Source organism: Heteronotia binoei, chromosome 4 (genome assembly GCF_032191835.1).
Source record: "Heteronotia binoei isolate CCM8104 ecotype False Entrance Well chromosome 4, APGP_CSIRO_Hbin_v1, whole genome shotgun sequence".
Lineage (NCBI taxonomy): Eukaryota > Metazoa > Chordata > Lepidosauria > Squamata > Gekkonidae > Heteronotia > Heteronotia binoei.
In genome coordinates, this window is record NC_083226.1 from 23,024,539 (window position 1) to 23,044,575 (window position 20,037).

A 20,037-nucleotide genomic window follows, 5' to 3' on the forward strand; every position below is an offset into this window, starting at 1 on the left:
AGGCTGGGCAGATTTTTAACAGGTTGCTTTCATCAGCAGCTGCCCCAACAGCAAAAGAGCTTCTCTGTGTTACTGAAGGGGAGCTGTGCATGCAAGAAAATATTTTGCAACAATATGATAATTTAGAAAAGGCATCCTGTTAAACAGAGATTCTGCCTGAAGTGTTGAAAAGCTGCTATTACTTTGGCATAATGTCACACGCTGGCATTTTGTGGCTGGCTCTGCCTACTACTATAGCCATTTTATGGTTGTGCTCACCACCAGGGCTTTTTCTGTAGCAGGAACTCCCCTGATGTAGCCAATCCTCCAAGAGCTTACAGGGCTCTTCTTACAGGGCCTGCTGTAAGCTGCAAGAGGATTGGCTACATCACGGGGGCATGGCCTAATATGCAAAAGAGTTCCTGCTACAAAAAAAAAAAGGAACCCTTGCTCACCACCCTGTGTCAAAATTCCAAAGGTGCCCACAGTCTCAAAAAAAGGTTAGGGACCCCTTGGGTTGAAATGCTGGGGTAGGATCTGCAGAATCCAAGTTTAAATCCCCCACTCTGCCATTGAAGTTTGCTGGTGAACTATGGGCCAGTGACACACTCATCCTAACCTATCTCGCAGGGTTGTTGAAAGGAGACAGGGAGAACAGCGTCAAAAGCTGCCTTGGCTCCCCACTGGGGAGAAAGCTGGATATTAATATATAAATAAACTAAAGTTAGTGAGTCAGCAAGGCATTTTATAACCTGCAATGGCTATGGCCCTTTGAAGTGAATGTACGACGCACCTTGCTGTCATCGTGTTCTGCATGCTAATAGTGCTGTTTTATTGTGAGAATAAAACGGAAATGGGGGAAATATTGGAAGTCAAGTTTTGGTACCCATGTTGGTGTATGTATGATGTAAATACTTGAGAGGCAACAGAATGATACAGGAAGGACTGTCTGCTCACTAAGAATGGTGCTTGAAATGAAAAGGCTGGATGTGTCTTAATGCCTAGAGCTCATCCTAGCTTCCAGAAACAACACAGCATCTTGTGGCACCTGAAAAAACTACCAGCTGGTTTTTAGAGGGGAGCCCTGGTCTATGGACATCTTTCTTACCTGTCCCTCTACTGCCTCCTGGTGGCCTCCTGTAAACATTGCAACAACTGATAGTATACATTGGTTTCTAGAGGGTTTGGTGGAATTTCTTTCTTGCTCCTCTTTTGCGAATACTCAGGGTCATCCTTATCATAACCTTTCCTTCCTTAGCCACTCAAGGATTATTTGCTGTTGGCACATCCAAATGGATACTGAGAAGTTAAGTGAATGTTTGTGTTTTCTCGCTACAGGATCTGGGAGTCTCCGCTTCTACTGGCTGCTAAAGAAAATAACGTCCAAGCCATCAGGAAGCTGACCATGGATGGATCTTGTGATGTCTATCAAAGAGGTACTTCTCTATCCCTACCAATGAAAGCAGCTTACATTTTCCCCACGAATAGTTGGGTACGTTCACAAATGCTAAATAATGCACTTTCAACTTCGCAGTTGGATTTTAGGCTGGATCCAGACGGCTCATTAGAGCTGACATGGGGAGAGCACCCAGACGGATTAAAAAATCAGAGTTCAGATGTGCATATCTGTCAATCATCCCACTCCCATGCTCACCCTCCAGGGGTGGAATTCTAACGAGCTCCTTTGCATATTAGGCCACACACCCCTGATGTAGCCAATCCTCCGAGAGCTTACGAAAAAGAGCCTTGTAAGCTCTTGGAGGATTGGCTACATCAGGGGTATGTGGCCTAATATGCAAAGGAGCTCCAGCTAGAATTCCACCTTGTAAGCTCTTGCAGGATTGGCTACATCAGGGGTGTGTGGCCTAATATGCAAAGGAGCTCCAGCTAGAATTCCACCTTGTAAGCTCTTGCAGGATTGGCTACATCAGGGGTGTGTGGCCTAATATGCAAAGGAGGCTCCTGCTAGAATTCCACCTCTGTTCACCCCGTCCCCTGGCATTTTTAGAGGGGCAAAAAAAGCTTCCATTTCCTGCGTGGCAGCAGATCTCTCAAGCGCTTGCCTGCCGCTTTTCCCTGCCATCTGAACAGCCAGGGAGCAGCACCTGGCAAACGCCTCTCAAGTTCTTGAGCAGTCTGACCACTCCTCCAGAGTGTTTACAGCCCATTGCTCTCCCAACAACGGGGTGTGCTCTGTCTGACCGCCCCGGGGTCGCTATCCACTGTGCTGGCTTTCTTCTGAGCTGGGATGCTGCTGTCCCAAGCTGCCAGTCTGGACTCAGCCTTACTGCGTGAAATGGCAAAATCCACTTGCAAGCACTTGCTGAAGTGGATCAAAACTGCATTACTTAGCATGTGTGAAAGCACCCTTAGTCTCACATACTTTGGGACTGGCACAAATAGTGTTACAACCAGGGTTTTTTTTTGTAGCTGGAGCTCCTTTGCATATTAGGCCACACACCCCTGATGTAGCCAATCCTCCAGGAGCTTACAGGGCTCTTAGTACAGGGCCTACTGCAAGCGCCAGGATGATTGGCTGCTTCATGGGGTGTGGCCTAATATGCAAAGGAGTTCCTGCTACCAAAAAAAGCCATGGTTACCCACTTTTCCTTTGATTCTCCCCAGAGATGGTGCTAGATCTCATGTTTTCATGATTTAAGGTGTCATCTATGGCGGTTTCCATATTCCTTTCTCTGGATGTTCCCATTTTTTTGAATAAAGGCCAAGGCCGAGGGAAAAGCAGAACTCCCATTTGTTCAATTATCCATCTCTTTTACATTTAAAACAAGGGTGGGGGGGAGTGCTAATTTTTTCACTGTTAAAGGTCATGGAGATCAACCTTTTTCAGGTTTAAGCAGGATCAACAGCATGCCAGGCTTTCTTCCTCCAGGCCGGTTCCGGTCCCAGAAGGGATCTGGTTTGGGAGAAAAGCACTGGAAGCCATGCATGCGGAGGAAAGCGAGAAGGTTTCAGCCCCCACCTCTGCCTTGCCATTGTAAAACTTAGACCTGCTCACCTCCAGTTTTATAGGGGAATGGGAAAGGCATGAGAATAAAACCTGGACGCCTCGGTTTTACCAAATATGGCTTTTTCGCGCAGCAGTAGTCCTTAGGTGACCCTTGTGCTTTGCTTATTCCACCCAGGATTTGTGGGGGAGACGGCTCTTCACATAGCCGCCCTCTACGATAGCACAGAAGCTGCCGAGGCACTCATGGAGGTGGCTCCAGAACTCGTCAACGAGAGGATGACGTCCGAACTCTATGAAGGTGATTGCTCTTGAATGTAAAACATGCCACGCTCCCCTGAGCAGAGAGAAGTTCTAGGAGCTAACAGAGACTTCCTTTTGGAGGACAGAGAGCACTGGAGAGTAGTTGTTGTTTTTTTCCTCTGTTTCATTTACAAATATGCAGGTAGTGGTACAAGGGCATCCCTGCGGGGCAGGCAATCTGCTATCCAGTGTCAGAAGCCAAGAGGAAGAGATCAGGAGTAGCCAGCTCTGTGCTGGCAAATCCTAGGAGATTTGGAAGGAGGGCATGCTTGCGGAGGGTATAGTTTTAGGAAATGTGATATCATATCCGCTCTAGGGATATCCCCAGTATCTATGGTAAAGACCATAGTGATTGGGGGAAATTCCTAGAATGTCCCAAAAAATGTGTCTTCACTTTTGCATGACACTCTAGGAATCCCTTCAATTTCCATGGTATTCACTGTAGTGATCAGGGAAATTCCTAGAGCTTCACCTTCAATGCTATCAAATCATTGAGGGGTGGCAGTTTGGCTGGTGTCCGTGAGCAAATGGCAAGCCTAGCGAGATCCTGCACCCTCAGGTGTCTCTGCCAACAATTCTCCTCATTCTCGGTCTTTTCCAGCATTTCAAAGTGTGCTTTTCACACAGATGCATTCACTCCCTTTGGCTGAGAACCATTATACCCTATTTGGGGGGTGGGAGGGACAGGATATCTATGATCATTAAGAAACGTTACTCCGTAGGTTATCATATAGGATAGACTGAGTCACAGTGATGAGGATTCAAAGGTATTTACAGTATATTTTTATTTTCAATTTTCATGGTATATAGAATTTAATTTCATTCCAGAAGTGACTGTTATAAGGATTCAGATTTTGTATTTCAATACAAAATAAAACGCAGCACGTCCCATTGTACGACACTCAGTAGAACTATTATTTTTTTCAAGTTTTCTAATTAGTTGATAAAACCATTCAAAGGCAATTTTCAGCAACCTGCTATTTTCCCATCTTTTGTATTCTTTAAACCTAGACATTTAATCATAATAGCCCAATCAAGTAATTTGTTTTCCCAGCGGTAGCCTTACTTTCTATCCCGATGTTTAACATAAATTATTTTAGTAGCACTGGCTGTTTGGTTTTTTTGGTGTATCACTGGCAGGGGGGAAGTGGTGAAGTTTGAATTTAATCCCAGTAATCGCTTCAAACCTTTTCTTGTATTCTTCTCTATTTGAGTAAGAGTAATAATAAATAATGTCCTGCTATAGCTGGGTAGTCCTGGGCATTGAAGTCTGTAGTCATGTCTTTTTGTCCTTCACTACTCCGTGGGTCTTGCAACCGCAGAACAACTGGAAAGATCTGGGAAGAGAGCCAGTTTGGTGTAGAGAGCCAGCTTGGTGTAGTGGTTAAGTGTGCGGACTCTTATCAGGGAGAACCGGGTTTGATTCCCCACTCCTCCACTTAAAGAAGAAGACTGCAGACTTATACCCCGCCCTTCTCTCTGAATCAGAGAGTGGTTTACAATCTCCTATATCTTCTCCCCCCACAACAGACACCCTGTGAGGTGGGTGGAGCTGAGAGGGCTTTCATAGCAGCTGCCCTTTCAAGGACAACTCCTGCCATAGCTATGGCTGACCCAAGGCCATTCCAGCAGCTGTAAGTAGAGGAGTGAGGAATCAAACCCGGTCCTCCCAGATAAGAGTCCACACACTTAACCATTACACTAAACTGGCTCTCTAGGACTCCACACATCCCTGGCAAGGGTTTGTCCAGTCACTGCTTAAAGATTGCCAGTGAGGGAGAGCTCCCCACCTCCCTCAGTAGCTGATTCTACTGCTGAAGAACTCTAACTTTAACAACATTTTGCCAAATATCCAGCTGGTACCTTCCCGTCCTTAATTTAAACCCATTATTGCAAGTCCTCTCCTCTGCACAGAGGACTGAACTGAGACTCCATTTCCCACAGGGAAAAAAAAAACCCATGCTCTTTCAAGAGTTCCAAAGCGATCTCCAAAAAACTGCTCTTCCCTAGAAAGAACTGGACTTCCATTGCAAAGTTATGATTCCTTCTCTCTCTCTCTGAGCAAAGGTCTTGCTCAAAAGTTGGGTAAAGACTGCATTTTTTCAATTGACCCCTTTAACATGGGAGCCGGCATTCCCTTATTCGAATGCTCCCCAAAAGAAGACTCTTTGGACGGTCCAGCTGCGTCTTGTTTCAGCTCACCCTTCTGTGAGGCACAGTCTGTCCTGTCAGGAAACAAGATGATGTTCGGTTTCCCTTCTTTGCATAGTAAAAATTGCTGTGTAGCTTGGGAGAAGGTTTGGGAGGCAGGGTAGGAATGCTTACGTTAAGCACTCCATTGTGGGCTGTTCTCCTAACCCAAAGCTGCAGTCGGGTTCGCTTCCTCCTGACTCTTCGAGCACGAACCCTAACTACAAGCATAGCCAGCTTCAAGAGAGGATTGGATAAGCATATGGAGCAGAGGTCCATCAGTGGCTACTAGTTAATGTGTTGATGGAACACTCTGTCTGGGGCAGTGATGCTCTGTATTCTTGTGCTGTGGGGGGGGCAAAGCAGAAGGGCTTCTAGCCTCACTTGTGAACCTCCTTATGGCACCTGGGGGGGGGGGGGTTTGGCCACTGTGTGACACAGAGTGTTGGACTGGATGAGCCATCGGCCTGATCCAGCATGGCTTCTCTTATGTCCTTATGCTCCTCAAAACAGAAACGTACTCCCACGTTCTCTCTTCTCCCTGCTGATAGAGAAGCAAAGCCTGAAGGCATATGAGGGAGCCCTAGAAAGCTGACCTGCAGCTGTCCTTGCTGGGGACTTCTTTCGCACTGGCTCACTCACTGCCAGTTGTCCACCTAAAAGGCTTTTTTTTGTAGCAGGAGCTCCTTCGCATATTAGGCCACACACTCCTGATGTAGCCAATCCTCCTGGAAGTTACAGGGCTCTTAGTACAAAGCCTACTGTAAGCTCTGGGAGGATTGGCTGCATCGGGTGGGTGTGGCCTAATATGCAAAGGAGCTCCTGCTACAAAAAAAAAAAACCTCTGGCTGCAAGTGTAGATAGCTGAGAAGCAGGGAATCTGCATGAGGTAGGGAGAAACTGATGCCAAAAAAACTGCGTTCCCATCACTGTATATTCTCTCAACATTGTGCATTTCCAGTTTTGCACTGAATGTCTGAGCTAGGCAGGAATACAGGAGGGGTTGGTTCAGAAATAATAGCAGTGGTAGGGGGGAAGGTCCACCGCTCAGTAAAAACATCTCCTTGAACTTATGAAGCTGCCTTATACTGAATCAGACCCTCGGTCCATCAAAGTCAGTATTGTCTACTCAGACTGGCAGCGACTCTCCAGGGTCTCAAGCTGAGGTTTTTCACACCAATTTGCCTGGACCCTTTTTTGGAGATGCCGGGGGTTGAACCTGGGACCTTCTGCTTGCCAAGCAGATGCTCTACCACTGAGCCACCGTCCCTCCTTGGCATGCAGTAGGTCCCAGGTTTGGTCCTCAGTATCTCAGTTAAAAAGATGATGTAGTAGATAATATGAAATACTTCAACCTGACACCCTGTAGTCTCAGTGCCAGTCTGAGTAGACAGTAATGACCTTGATGGACCCGTGGTCTGATTCGGTGTAAGGCAGGTTCTTGGTTGGGCATTGTCTTCCTCTGAAGAGCCTTCTTTGGTGGTCTCCCACCCAAGTTCCAACACTGCTTAGCTTCTGAGATCTGACGTGATCAGGCTACTCCATGCCGCCTTTCCTCCCCAAGGTGGCTTACAATGGAAGTAACAATCAAATGCTGTCCTGAATAAAACTGTCTTCAGCTGTCTCCTAATTACCGAAAGTAAGGGGACCGTGCAGACCTCACTGGGGAGATTGTATTACAGCCATGGGGCTGCCAGTGAAATGACCCTGCCTTATGTACCCACCAGTTGAGTTTCGTTGGCCAATGGGACTGAGTTAAGCTCTTCTAAGCCCGTTGACCATTGGACTTAGGTGGGTGCAACTCCGTTTCAGTTTGTGCTGCAGGATCAGGGGTGAAATTCTAGCAGGAGCTCTTTTGCATATTAGACCACACACCCCTGATGTAGCCAATCCTCCAAGACCTTACAAGGCCCTTCTTTGTAAGCTCTTGGAGGATTGGCTACATCAGGGGTGTGTGGCCTAATATGCAAAGGAGCTCCTGTTAGAATTCCACCCCTGTGCAGGATTATGTCATTTTTAGATTTCCGCAGTATGTGATCTTTTTGACTTTCCTAGTCGTGGGCTGCAAATGTTGTTAATAAATGCCTACTAACATTTCAGACCCTGAGCTGGGATAGCCCAGGCCAGCCAGATCTCAGAAGCTAAGCAGAGTCAGCCCTGGCTAGTATTCGGATGGGAGACCTCCAAGGAAGTCCAGGATTGTGATGAAGAGTCAGGCGGTGGCTCTTGCCTTGAACAGCTCTTGCCTTGAAAAACCTACAGCAGTCGTCCCCAACATTTTTGGCCCCAGGGCTAGCTTGCCGACTGCGGCCCCAGGGCCGGCAGGGTGGGGGCACCCAATTCCCCCCCCCCGTGGCACCTCCTCCTCCCCCCGTTTTTCTCCCCTGTTTCCTCCTCTCTCTGCTGCCCCCCGCGCAGTCTCGCCACCTCCTTCTTCCCCTGTTCTCACCATTTTAAGGCTGGGGAAGGGGCCGTGAAGCGCCTCCCAGGCCGACCCCCCCAGTCGATCAGCTGATTGGTGGGGAAACCGCAGAAGCAGCAGAGAGTGATGCTGCCCTTGCCTCCTTCCCTTCCCTGGCCTTAAAATGGTGAAAACAGGAGGAGGCGGGGCAGGGCAGTAAGGCTGCATGGGCCATTGTAAACAGGCCGTGACCTGGTACCGGTCCTCAGCCCGGGGGTTGGGGACCCCTGACCTACAGGATTGCCATAAGTCAGCTGTGACTTGACAGCTAACAATAACAATTCAAAGTGCAGCTCACACCCAGTTTGGGTGCAGAGAATTCAGTCGCCAATATGCCTCAAAATGCAGCTCTTAATGCGTGTGGGTTTTTTAATTTTGTCTATTCAGGGCAAACGGCTCTGCACATCGCAGCCGTCAATCAGAATGTCAACCTGGTGAAATCTCTGATCCAGAAAGGGGCTCACATCTCCACTCCCCGGGCCACGGGGCTCTTCTTCAGGCGAAGCTCCAAAAACCTCTTCTATTTTGGTATGATGGCGTCTGCAGTTTCAAAGGATGGGAATTTCTTTTGGGGTATAAGAAAAAAATCAGCCCGTGGCACAAGGAGATCTGTGTTTCGAGACACACTCCAAAAAATATTCTGTGAAGGTCCTACTGTTTGTGCTCCCAACATCTTTACCAGAGCAGGAATGCTTCTGTTTTAAAACAAATGTCCTTGGCAAAGCGGTGCTTTCCGAACAAGGAGTCCTACCAGTTCAGTGCCTCTATCCTCCCTGTAAAGATTTGTCGTGTAGTAGCAATAAATAATGTCATTTTTTACGGTTGGTGCCAAAATCTGCTAGATCAAGTCTATTTGATTTGACAGAACTGTAATTCACCATCAGCCGAATCTTCGGATTGGTTCGCACAAGCTTGGAAATTTAAGCTGCAGGTTAGCAGAGTTTGGTGGCTGAGAACTGATGTACGAAGGAAGGGGATCTGACAGCTGTCACTCAAGGGACATTGCTGTGGCAGAGACCAGTTTGACACTGCTCTGGCACACAGTTGCCGAGTCTGGGCACATTTAGCCTGGAGAGGAGGCAGCTGAGAGGTGATATGATCACTATCTTCAAGTAATTGAAGGGCTGTCCTATAGAAGATGGGTGGAATTGTTTTCTGTGGCCCCAGAAGGCAGGACCAGAACCAATGGGTTGAAATTAAATCAAGAGTTTCCGGCTCAACGTTAGGAAGAACTTCCTGACCGTTAGTACGGTTCCTCAGTGGAACAGGATTCCTCGGGAGGTGGTGGGCTCTCCTTCCTTGGAGGTTTCTAAACAGAGGCTGGATGGCCATCTGACAGCAATGAAGATCCTGTGAATTTAGGAGGAGGTATTTGTGAATTTCCTGCATTGTTCAGGGGGTTGGACTAGATGAACCTGGAGGTCCCTTCCAACTCTATGATTCTATGAGTCAGTAGCAGCATCTGGCAGGGACCAGAGTATCAACTGCTGAAGCATTAGCCCCCTGACTCTCTCGCTGGTGTCGGTTTACAGACAGAAGCCTCCCAAAATGGCTGCCGATCATCCTTCCGTATGCAGCCCCAGCAGTGAACTTCTGTATGGGCCAGTGCTGTATACATGCTTGCTTTCTCTTGATACCTGGTGGCTGTGTAGGAGGCACACCATAGAGCTTGTAGGCTGCATGTGGCGCTGGGAGTCATGTTGTGTGAGACGCGTGGCTTACGTTTCCAGCTCTGGGCTAGAAAGCACCTAGAGAATTGAGGGGTGGAGCCTAGGGAAGGCGGGGTCTGGGGAGGGACCTCAGCAGGGTATAATACTGTAGAGTCGAGCCTCCAAAGGAGCCATTTTCACCAGGGGAATTGATCTTGGTTGTCTGGAGATCGATCATGGTAGCGGGAGACCTCCAAGTACTACCAGGAGAGCGGCAGCCCTTCCTGTGGCATCCCTTGGAGACTGGCACTTGAAAACTTCAGTCTGAGGGTGATTGAAGCAAAACAAAGCAGAATTCCAGTGGCGCCTTGAAAGACTAACAGCGTTGATTCCATTTTGTGAGTCACTTCCTCAGATACAATGGAAATGAAGAAAATCATTTGCCTTGTTACAACACAGAAAATCATAGGGAGGGGGAAAAGAGGGAGGAGCTGAGCAAAGAGAGGTCTCGGGTCAGCGAAAAGGTGTGATTCTCTATGGCCCGGAACTGAACCTCTTTATTTCCATCCTATCTGAGGAAACAATCTCTGACTCGCAAAAGCTCATACCGAACCAAAAGTTGTTAGTCTTTAAAGTGCCATTTTTTTCTTTTGTTTTGCTCCACTGTACTAAGATGGCTACTCCCAGTGGAATTTTGAGACACAAGGTTCTTGTGATGCAGAGAGAAAATCCCCTTCCTTGAAGAGGGGCCACAATGCTGCCTTTCAGGATTCTTTTTTTAAAAAAAAATAAATATAAGACAAGATGTCACTGAATATTAGCAATCCCCGGGCCAAGGGAGGCAAGACTAAAGTCCACCAGAGAGAGAGACTTCTCGATAGCAGCCCCCTACTGGTGGAACCAACTGCCAGATGAAGTTAGGGCCTTGCGGGACCTCACCCAGTTTTGCAAGACCTGTAAGACCACACTTCTGGTTGGCCTTTAACTGATTCTGAGGTGAAAATTTAAGAAATACTGAAGACATCGGAAGTGAAACAATACCAAATGTTACTAGCACCAGATTGTTTTTAACTGTTGAATTTTAAATTATGATGTATTAATATTTTGAAATTTTATTGTTTACTGTGATTTTATTGTTGTGAGCTGCCCTTGAGCCTGCTTCGGCGGGGAGGGCGGGTATAAGTCGAATAAAATAAATAAATAAAAATAAGCGCCAGAAGTCCGCCCCTGAAATTCTTGGATTTATTATTTCATTTGTACAAAAATTACCATTATTGTTGTTTCATTTCAGTCAGTGCTTCTAGGCCCTGTTTTAATTCCGCTTTCTTGCTTCCTCTGCAGGGGAGCACGTTTTGTCTTTTGCAGCCTGTGTGGGGAATGAGGAGATTGTTCGGCTACTGATTGCAAGTGGAGCTGACATCAGGGCGCAGGATTCTCTAGGTGAGAGACTGGTGAATCCTTCAGAGCCAATCAGGACTTCTCTTTAATTCTATGAAGCAGCGATTCTGTTGTCAGTCCCTTCTATCATTTGCAGTAGAAGGCAATGTAGTGATATACAACGGTAGCAGTTTTGAGGTGGAATAGCATAAGGGGATTCTTTTCAATTGTATTTCCAATTCCCTCCTTTCTCTGAGATTTGGGTGAGGAAAAAAACTCACTGTGATCACACACACTAAATAATGCGCTTTCAATTCACTTTTAATGCACTTTCCAGCTGGATTTTCCTAGTTCACACAGTAAAATCCAATTGGAAAGTGCACAGGAAGTGGATTGAAAGTGCATTATTCAGTGGGTGTGATTACAGCCTTCAAGGCTTTTCAAGCAATTCCTCATTACTGTCACTCTGCCCCCAGGCTTCTGCTTTCCTCAGATTAAGGAAACAATTCCCCACTAGTCACTGCGTGGCCACATTTTGACTCGCAGCTCCCTCCAATTTCCCTTGCATCTTCTTGATTGCTAAAAAACAAGATCAAGAAGATGCCAGGGGAATTGGCGGGAGCTGCAGGTCAAAATGCAGCTGCACAGCAGCTAGCGGGAGATCAGTCACTTGATCTGAGGAAAGCAGAAGCCCGGGGACGGACGAACTAGTGAGGAATCGGTCTTTTCCTTTAGCAAAGCAGGCAGCTTTATTTAAGAAAGAAATTCATTTTGACACCAGCTTGTTTGACAACAAGCTGGCATCCTGAACTGACAGGGAATTTGTCCTTTATAGGAAAAAGGACAAGCTTCAGTAACTCACAGAACAGCTTCAATCCTCATTCACTCCACCCACTCACACCCCATTTACAGATTCCTGACAACTGTGTAAAAGGAAAACAACCCTTCTGCAATTTATAAGAGAGATAAGAGAGTCGCCACACTGTACGCCAGTGGATATTTAAAGGCTCTATGATCCCAGCTGTAACCAAGAAGAAAATTCTTCCCTCACCCACTCCTGTCTCTTAATCACCCAATTAAGGAATGTTTGGTCTGCTGAAGTGGTCAGTCAGTTAAACTGAAATACATCTACATGTCGCGCACCTGTCATTATAAAGTGCCTCTGAAAAATTCCAGGAAATTTGAACTATCTTGCAGTGAAAAACAAAAACTGCCACTCATCATTAGAAGGAAAGGCCATCTTTCATATTTTTCTTTCTTTTTATTTTAAATAATAAACAATGTTTTATTGATATGCAAAAATACACCAAACATCAACAGTCTGAGTTGAAAAATTCAAGGAGTCAATCAATATTTATTTCAGTCAAAGACCAGAACAGCAATAAAGGAAGACAACAAGACAACTCATAAAAATACGGTTGATGAAATCAAGGCTCTTCCAAATATTTCCTCTTACAAATCACAATGTAACAAAATTTTGCTACTATCTGAGTTATTGAGCTCTGTATATCTTCCAATAAAAATTTCCGAAGTACCTCAGTTCCAAAATGTATATAAAATTCCAGGAGTTTGATTTTAGATAAAAGTGGGGTAATTAGACGCAATCTTTCCTCTTGATAAAGTTCGCAGTGGAGAAGGATATATGCGAGACCGTTTCAACTACTTTTTCTGAACAAAGAAAACATTGTTTCTGCAGTGGTAGATGGGAGAGAAAGGAAAGGAAAGGTCCCCTGTGCAAGCACCAGTTGTTTCCGACTCTGGGGTGACGTTGCTCTCACAACTTTTTCACGGCAGACCTACCAGCTAATACTGCAGATGCAAAAACATCAAGGCAAGCCCTTGAGAAAACCCATCTATGTCTCGCATATATTCGATAGATAAGAGGCAGGTGTGTAGTCTGGCCATGATTTTAATCTGGAATAATTTGCGGGGAGCAGTGCTTTGTCATTTTGGAGCTCAATGTCACTCAGTCTCTGAAATACCAGAACTTTTGCTTCATTCAGGGCCCCTATCAAAAAGTTCTTTCAAGGAGTATAACCATAATCACAACAATTCAACACAGAGATAAAGGAATTAATAATGCAATACCAGAAGAGTGGAAGAAAACTGAAGATTACTGTTACTGGCTATCAATATAAACTAAGAAGGTCATAATTGATAATGCAATGTAATACGGAGCAGGAGTAAAATTATAAGTGATTTATATATTAAAATATTATATGAAGAAAATTATGAAGAATTCCACTCCTGTGTCATAGCATAATAGGTGTTGTGCACCAGAGAAAAGAGATAAAGTAAGATATATATTAAAAGCAGAGCATCAACATGTGATAAGGGCTGTAGGGAGGAATTTCCTGTGTGATTTTTTTCTTTTTTGATCCCTTGTTAAAATAATACCCCAGAAAGAAATCAGCCTCCAAAATATTGCTTTTGTTTTCAGCCTCACTAATTAAAAATCCATCCCTCTTGGTAAAAAATTGAAGTACGTTGATTTCATCAATGGAAACTTCAGTCAGATGATTGAAAATTACGTCTTAACAGAGCAAGTCTAGACAGTATTATGCCCTTTGTTGGGAAACTTTTTGGTCTTGGGAGGCTGTAAATCTGTTTAGGATTGCACTGTAAATAAAACGGCAGTAGATTAAACAAACTCAGGGTGTGCCTGTAAAGTGCCATCAAGTCCCAGCCAATTCACAGCAGCCCCGTCAGTTTTGCAAGGCAAGAAAAGTTCAGAGATGGCTTGCCATTGCATGCACCTGTGTAGTAACCCTGGTCTTCCTTGGTGGGTCTCCATCCAAGTTCTGGCCAGGGCTGACCCTTCTTAGCTTCCGAGATCTGACGAGATCAGGCTAACCTGGGCCATCCCAGTCGGGGAAGACAAACTCGATAGAGACCATTGAATTTCAGCATTTCACCCTACACGATTTCTCCATTGGTTTCATCCACAGGTAACACGATTCTTCACATCCTGGTTCTTCAGCCCAACCGAACGTTTGCCTGTCAAATGTACAAGCTGCTGCTCTCCTTTGACAAACGAGTGGGGGGTCTGGCGCCTTTGGATTCCATCCCAAACAACAATGGTCTCACTCCGTTTAAGCTGGCTGGTGTGGAGGGGAACTCTGTGGTGAGCATACAATACAGTTGATCTCATATAGGAGAGACCGTTGAGGGGAACAATGGAGATTTCAGCACTTCTACTTCAGTCCCACTCTTTGTCATATAAGTGGCCGGTGTTGGGCTCCTTGTCACTCTGCCATCTAAGCAGTCATCCGACTAACACCATCATTTAATTTTTTTCAATTATTTACCTCATATATACCCTGCCTTTCTCCTCAGTGGGGGGCCCAAAGCCGCTTAACATTGCTTTCCTCTCCTCCATTTTATTCTCACAACAGTCGTCCTGTGAGCAGGGATACCAGCTCATCTCCAGACTACAGAGATCAGTTCAGCTGGAGAAAATGGCTGCTTTGGAGGGTGGGTTCTATGGGTTACCCTAACCCTCAAATATGCAGGAATATTCCAACCTGGATCTGGCAACCCTAACCCCCATTCCCCACTGGTGGCCTAGGGGGACCCGTGAGGTATGTTAGGCCAAATGTGTGTGACTGGCCCAAGGTTACCCACCATGCCTCTGTGGCTGAGTGGGAATTCAAACCTGGTTTCTTCCAGATCCTTGTCCAACACCCTAACACCAAAATGGTGTAGTGGTTCAGAGCAGGGGACTCTAAATCTGGAGAGCCCGGTTTGCTTCCCCAGTCCTCCACATGAAGCCAGCTGGGTGACCTTGGGCCAGCCACAGTTCTCTCACTCAGCCGCACCTACCTCACAAGGTGTCTGCTGTGGGGAGAGGAAGGGAATGTGGTTATGAGCAGCGCTGAGATTCCTTCAGGTAGAGAAAACCAGTGTATAAAAACCAACTCCTCCTCCCCCTTCCTGGCATCACCTTTAAAGGGCAATTCAAACACATATTTTCAAAACAAACAGTTCTTTCTCATAATATAAATGGCAGGCACTTGCGTTAAGTGTATGTTACCTGAAAATACAAAGATCTACTTCAGGCTCACCCAGTAAGACTTGGCTTCTAGTTTTTGTCAGTCATGTGGTACGGGGGGAGGGGGTAAGCAACATGAGGCCAAAGTCTCTCTTCCATACGTGAAATGACTTGTGTCAGTCTTTATATCCCACCCATTATCAAAACCAGGGGTGGAATTCTAGCAGGAGCTCCTTTGCATATTAGGCCACACATCCCGATATAGCCAATCCTCCAAGAGCTTACAAGGCTCTTTTTTCTTGGAGGATTGGCTAGATCGGGGGGTGGGGGGTGCTAATATGCAAAGGAGCTCCTGCTAGATTTCCACCCCTGATCAAAACCGTGAAAGAGAGTTGAGGCAAAGTTAGAGACTTTTCACCTGAGTTCTGACATAGGACCAAACAGACTGTTCCCAACTCCCAGTCCAGCATCCACACCAAGGACCTGGAATTTGACCCTATCGCTAGTAAATTTCGGTGCTGAATCTTTTTGGAGAGTTTGGTTATGATGAGCTTCTCTTCTTTTCCTTCTTCAGTTGTTCCACGACCTCTTGCAGAAGCGGAGGCACATTCTGTGGACTTTCGGGCCTCTGACCACCATCCTGTACGATCTCACGGAAATTGACTCCTGGGGCGAAGACCAGCCTTTTCTAGAGCTGGTTGTGTCAACCAAGAGAAGAGAGGTACTGTGGAACTCCAAAATTTTTTCCCCTTCCTTTTTGGGCTGTGAGGAAAAATGACTGCTGGTATTATGGAAGGAAGAATCTGACTATCCTTCTTAGCGGTGTACGTGATCCACAAGGCCTTGGGGTTACTTGATCAGCGGGAAGAAACAAAAACATGGTGAGATTCCATAACAGCATGTGCATCGTTTGGACTTCAACCTTGTGGAACAGAGTGAAAGAATGTAGCCTTATACTGAAATATCTGCAGAGGGCCAAATGGAAGAATTCTCCAGGCCAGAACGGCCCAGGGATCCTGGAGGGGAGGGGGGCCTTGTGCCTTCCCTTTGGCAGAGAGCAGAGGTTGCTGGGATAGTGAGAGGAGAAGGTAAATGTGAATTTCCTGCATTGTTCAGGGGGTTGGACTAGATGACCCTTGGGGTTTCTTCCAGCACTGTGTTTTTAATGCTACCAATGGTGGTACGCAGGCCTTGAATTCAGCAGGAGCTCACAGGAGCACAGTCCCTGAACCTTTCTGACAGTTCCCCCTCCTCCTCCCCACCTTGTCCATTGAATGGTAGGTGCAGCTGCGTAACAAGCCCTGGATGAGCTCCACCACTTGTTTTTCTACAAAACGACCCCTGGTGGTACGGCCGATTCAGCAAAGCCGATGGTTGCCTTTTTGGTTTTTCCTCAGTGAAAATAGCAAGATGTTAGGCTGTATGGTTGTATTGTTGACATGACTTCCAAGCGTTGTAAGGTTTGCTCCATCTGTGTCAGCGGAGGTGTTTGTTTCATGCGCTCAGAACTCTTTGTTCAAAACAAAAATAAAATGGTGTGTGTGCCCGAGTGTATTTTGGTCTTTTAACTTGCTTCCCTGAGATGCCAGGCTGATGTTGGAGGGTCCTGCCAAGTTGCAGCCTTTTAGGGTTTTCAAAGCAAGAGATTAACAGAGGTACTTTGCCATTACTTTCTGCATAGCAACCCTGGATTCCTGTGGTGGTCTCCCATCCAAGTGCTAACCAGGACCAACCCTGCTTAGCTTCTGAGACTAGCCTGGGCTATCAAGGTCAGTGCAAGACACCCTAGTCAGAGGTGGAATTCTAGTAGCAGCTCCTTTGCATATTAGGCCACACACCCCTGATGTAGCCAATCCTCCAAGAGCTTATGAGGCTCTCTTTTGTAAGCTCCATGAGGATTGGCTACATCAGGGGGTGTGGCCTAATATGCAAAGGAGGTCCTTCTAGAATTCCACCCCTGACCCTAGTGAAAAAGTTTCTTCAGCTGAAGAGCATACTTCCCAAAGGCATTAGATCAGGGATGTCAAACTCATTTGTTATGAGGGCCAGATATGACATAAATTAGACTTTGTCATGCCAGGCCATGTGTATATCTATTTAAGATTAAGTAACAGAATTAAAGATTTTTTTTTTAAAAAAAACCCTTAAAATAAAACACGGTTAAAACATTAGTACTCATTGGTCTTAAAGGTGCATTCTTTGTAGTTCTCCCATGGGATCCAGGAAACTGGGCAAAGAAAGCTCTGGCTCTTTCCTTCCCCAGGGGAGCAGGAGGGAGAGGAGCCTCAGCCAATAGAAGGAAGAGAGGCTTGGCTCAGTCGCTCCACTGTGCAATTGAGGGACCCTGGCAAAGAAAGCTCTACCACTCCTCAGCCAATTAAGAAAACAGAGGTTTTGCTCTGTAGCTCCTCTGCGATTGAGCAAGTCTTGCAAAGCAAGCTGTTAATGCAGAAGGAAGCAAGAGAGAGGGAGAAGGAAATAAATGACAGCCAGTTTCTCAGGGGGGTTGATAGGAGTCCTCTGGGGGCCTGATTCGGCCCCCGGGCCGCATGTTTGACACCCCTGCATTAGATCATTTGGGGACTCCAGGCTTTGAGACTCCTCAAGTAATTTTTAGACTTCAAGTGCTGCAATGACACAGTTGGTCACCACGGGAAGAACTTCTGCATCGGAGCCCTCCCCCTATGGCAAGCTGGTCATATGCACCCTCTGGCTTTCGTACTAACTTGGAAGGGCAGGACACTGTGTTTACTTTGGAGTGCACTGTTTGCTTGGCAGCCTTTCCAAAAGCCCAGTCCAGTGCTGGGAGAGATAGTGCATTGGAACGTGGAGGTTCTGTTTTGCTTGCGCAGTCAACTTTTATTGGCCGGGCCTTGTAACTGAAATGAATCCATAAAGTGCTTTATGACGAAGGAAGTTCTCAACATCAGGACAGGAGGTGTGGCTCAGTATTCAGAAAGTCCCAGATTCAGTCCCTGCCGTCATCAATTAAAAGCCTCTGGTAACAGATGATGGGAAATTTATACACAGAATTAAGCTCTGTTGGTCTTAAAAGATACCCCTACTCAGGGCTTTTTTTGCAGCAGGAACTCCTTTGCCTATTAGGCCACCCACTCCTGATGTAGCCAATCCTCCAAGAGCTTACAGGAGGCCCTGCACGAAGAGCCCTGTAAGCTCTTGGAGGATTGGCTACATCAGGAGTGGGTGGCCTAATAGGCAAAGGAACTCCTGTTAGAATTCCATCCCTGGGCCTAATATGCAAAGGAGTTCCTGCTACAAAAAAAGCCCTGCCTGGACTCAGACTTTGTTCTGAAACCAAAGTTGTCATCCTTCCTTGCCGCCCCCCCCCCCCCAAAAAGCCGATCATATATTTTATATTGGAGGAGAAGAAATTGCACCAGTTTGCGGAACTGCTTGGCTGTGGTTACTGTTTGGATCCAGGAGTCCTTCCGTGAATAAAAGTAGGAAGCAGAAGCTCTGGGACAGATGACCTGACTAGAGACAGTTCTTAAATTTGGCCTTGAATGCTTGGAAATAGTGTTCACACACACACACACACCTTTATTATTTATATACTGTTCCCAGGGATGAAATTCTAGCAGGAGCTCCTTTGCATATTAGGCCACACACCCCTGATGTAGCCAATCCTCCAAGAGCTTACAAAAAAGAGCCTTGTGAGCTCTTGGAGGATTGGCTATATCAGGGGTGTGTGGCCTAATATGCAAAGGAACTCCTGCTAGAATTCCACCCTTGAGTGTTCTCACATTGCAAGCCCAACGGGAATAATCCAGTTATTCTAAAGTTTTGTAAAATTGCTGCAGGGGGATAATAAGATTTAGGGCAGTTTAAAAAAAAGAAGAAAAAAAAAAGACCCAAGTTCTAAAAATAGAGCAGCTGCCACCACCTTCCCATACTAAAGTCTTGCTCACAACCAGCGTCTTTGCAATTGCAACCATTTTTTCCCCTTTCCGCAAGGAGCTCTATAATCTTTTTTTTACAATTGTGATCTTTTCATCCCTCGTAAAGAGAACAGACTCTTTCACCTCTGGGTCATAAAATGGCCAAAACAACTTCTGGCAAGACAAAACGGTTTGCCTGGAGACGCCCTTGTTGACCCCACTAACTTTTGCTTATATTCCCTAGCAGCCATAGATTTAAACACGATCACTTCTTTATATGTAGAAAATGCAAGAGGAACACAGATGGCTTTTCAGCAACTGCTGCCATCTTTCCTTTATCAGTAAAGCAAGCTTTTATTTATACCCCGCCCTCCCCACCAAGGCAGGCTTTATGGTTTTTTAGCCCATGACGTCTGACATCATTCTAGCCTATTTCTCTCGACCTCTTTGAACCATCATAAACATATCAGAAATGGATCCAGCACTGCTTCCAAATTTATATCTGCTCGCCCCTTCACACACACACACACAGGTCATGGCTGGAGTCACGTTCAAGCAAGGCGTTCCATCCAGGAGCTCTGCAACGTAGCATCCAACCATCTTCTGTTCCTTTCTTTAAAAAAAAAGTTTTAGTCCCCTCCCACCAAATCCTCTAGAGCAGGGGTGTCAAACATGCGGCTCAGGGGCCAAATCAGGCTCCTATCAGGCCCCCTGAGCAACTGGCTGTCATCTGCTTCCTTCTCCCTCTCTCTTGCTTCCTTCTGCATCATAGCTTGCTTTGCATAGGAGTTACAGAGCAAAGCCTCTGTTTTCTCCATTGGCTGAGACAAAAGTTAAAATAGACCGACTGTCCTCAGGAGCAGCTTGAGGTGGAACAGTGCCCTAGGCAGGGTGCCCCGCCCCTTCTGAAAGCGGTGGGAGCAGCCATGTGCCTTCGCCATGGAGTGTGCTGTGAGGCTTCCCTACCTCCTCCCATGCGTCTAACATAGCCGGCAGAGTGACGGGCAGCCCTGGGGTGGGCTCTGCAGCGCAGTTGTGCGACTCCCCCCAGCCGCTTTCACAGGTATTTCCCTCACCACATAGGCGAGGGCAGGTGAGAGGGCCATTCCAGTGCCCTTCTGGGGCTCACACTGGCCCCCCTGCTAGGGCCGCGCCTCAGGCAGCCGCTTGGTTTGCCAAGTCCAAGCGCCGGCGCTGACTGTCCTACGTTAGGACACTGTTAG

General features: G+C 46.4%; 1 protein-coding gene across 1 annotated transcript in view; it reads left to right on the forward strand.

Moving 5' to 3' along the window:
• Positions 1 to 1,320: 1,320 nt before the first annotated feature.
• LOC132570382 (transient receptor potential cation channel subfamily V member 6-like) overlaps positions 1,321 to 20,037 on the forward strand; it is a 263,573-nt gene continuing 244,856 nt past the window's right edge. Inside the window, exons 1-3 of the mRNA XM_060236948.1 lie at positions 1,321 to 1,415; positions 3,123 to 3,245; positions 8,286 to 8,426. Of these exons, the coding sequence (XP_060092931.1) occupies positions 1,385 to 1,415; positions 3,123 to 3,245; positions 8,286 to 8,426 (295 nt within the window). The 5' untranslated portion in view covers positions 1,321 to 1,384. The remainder of the gene's footprint in view (positions 1,416 to 3,122; positions 3,246 to 8,285; positions 8,427 to 20,037) is intronic.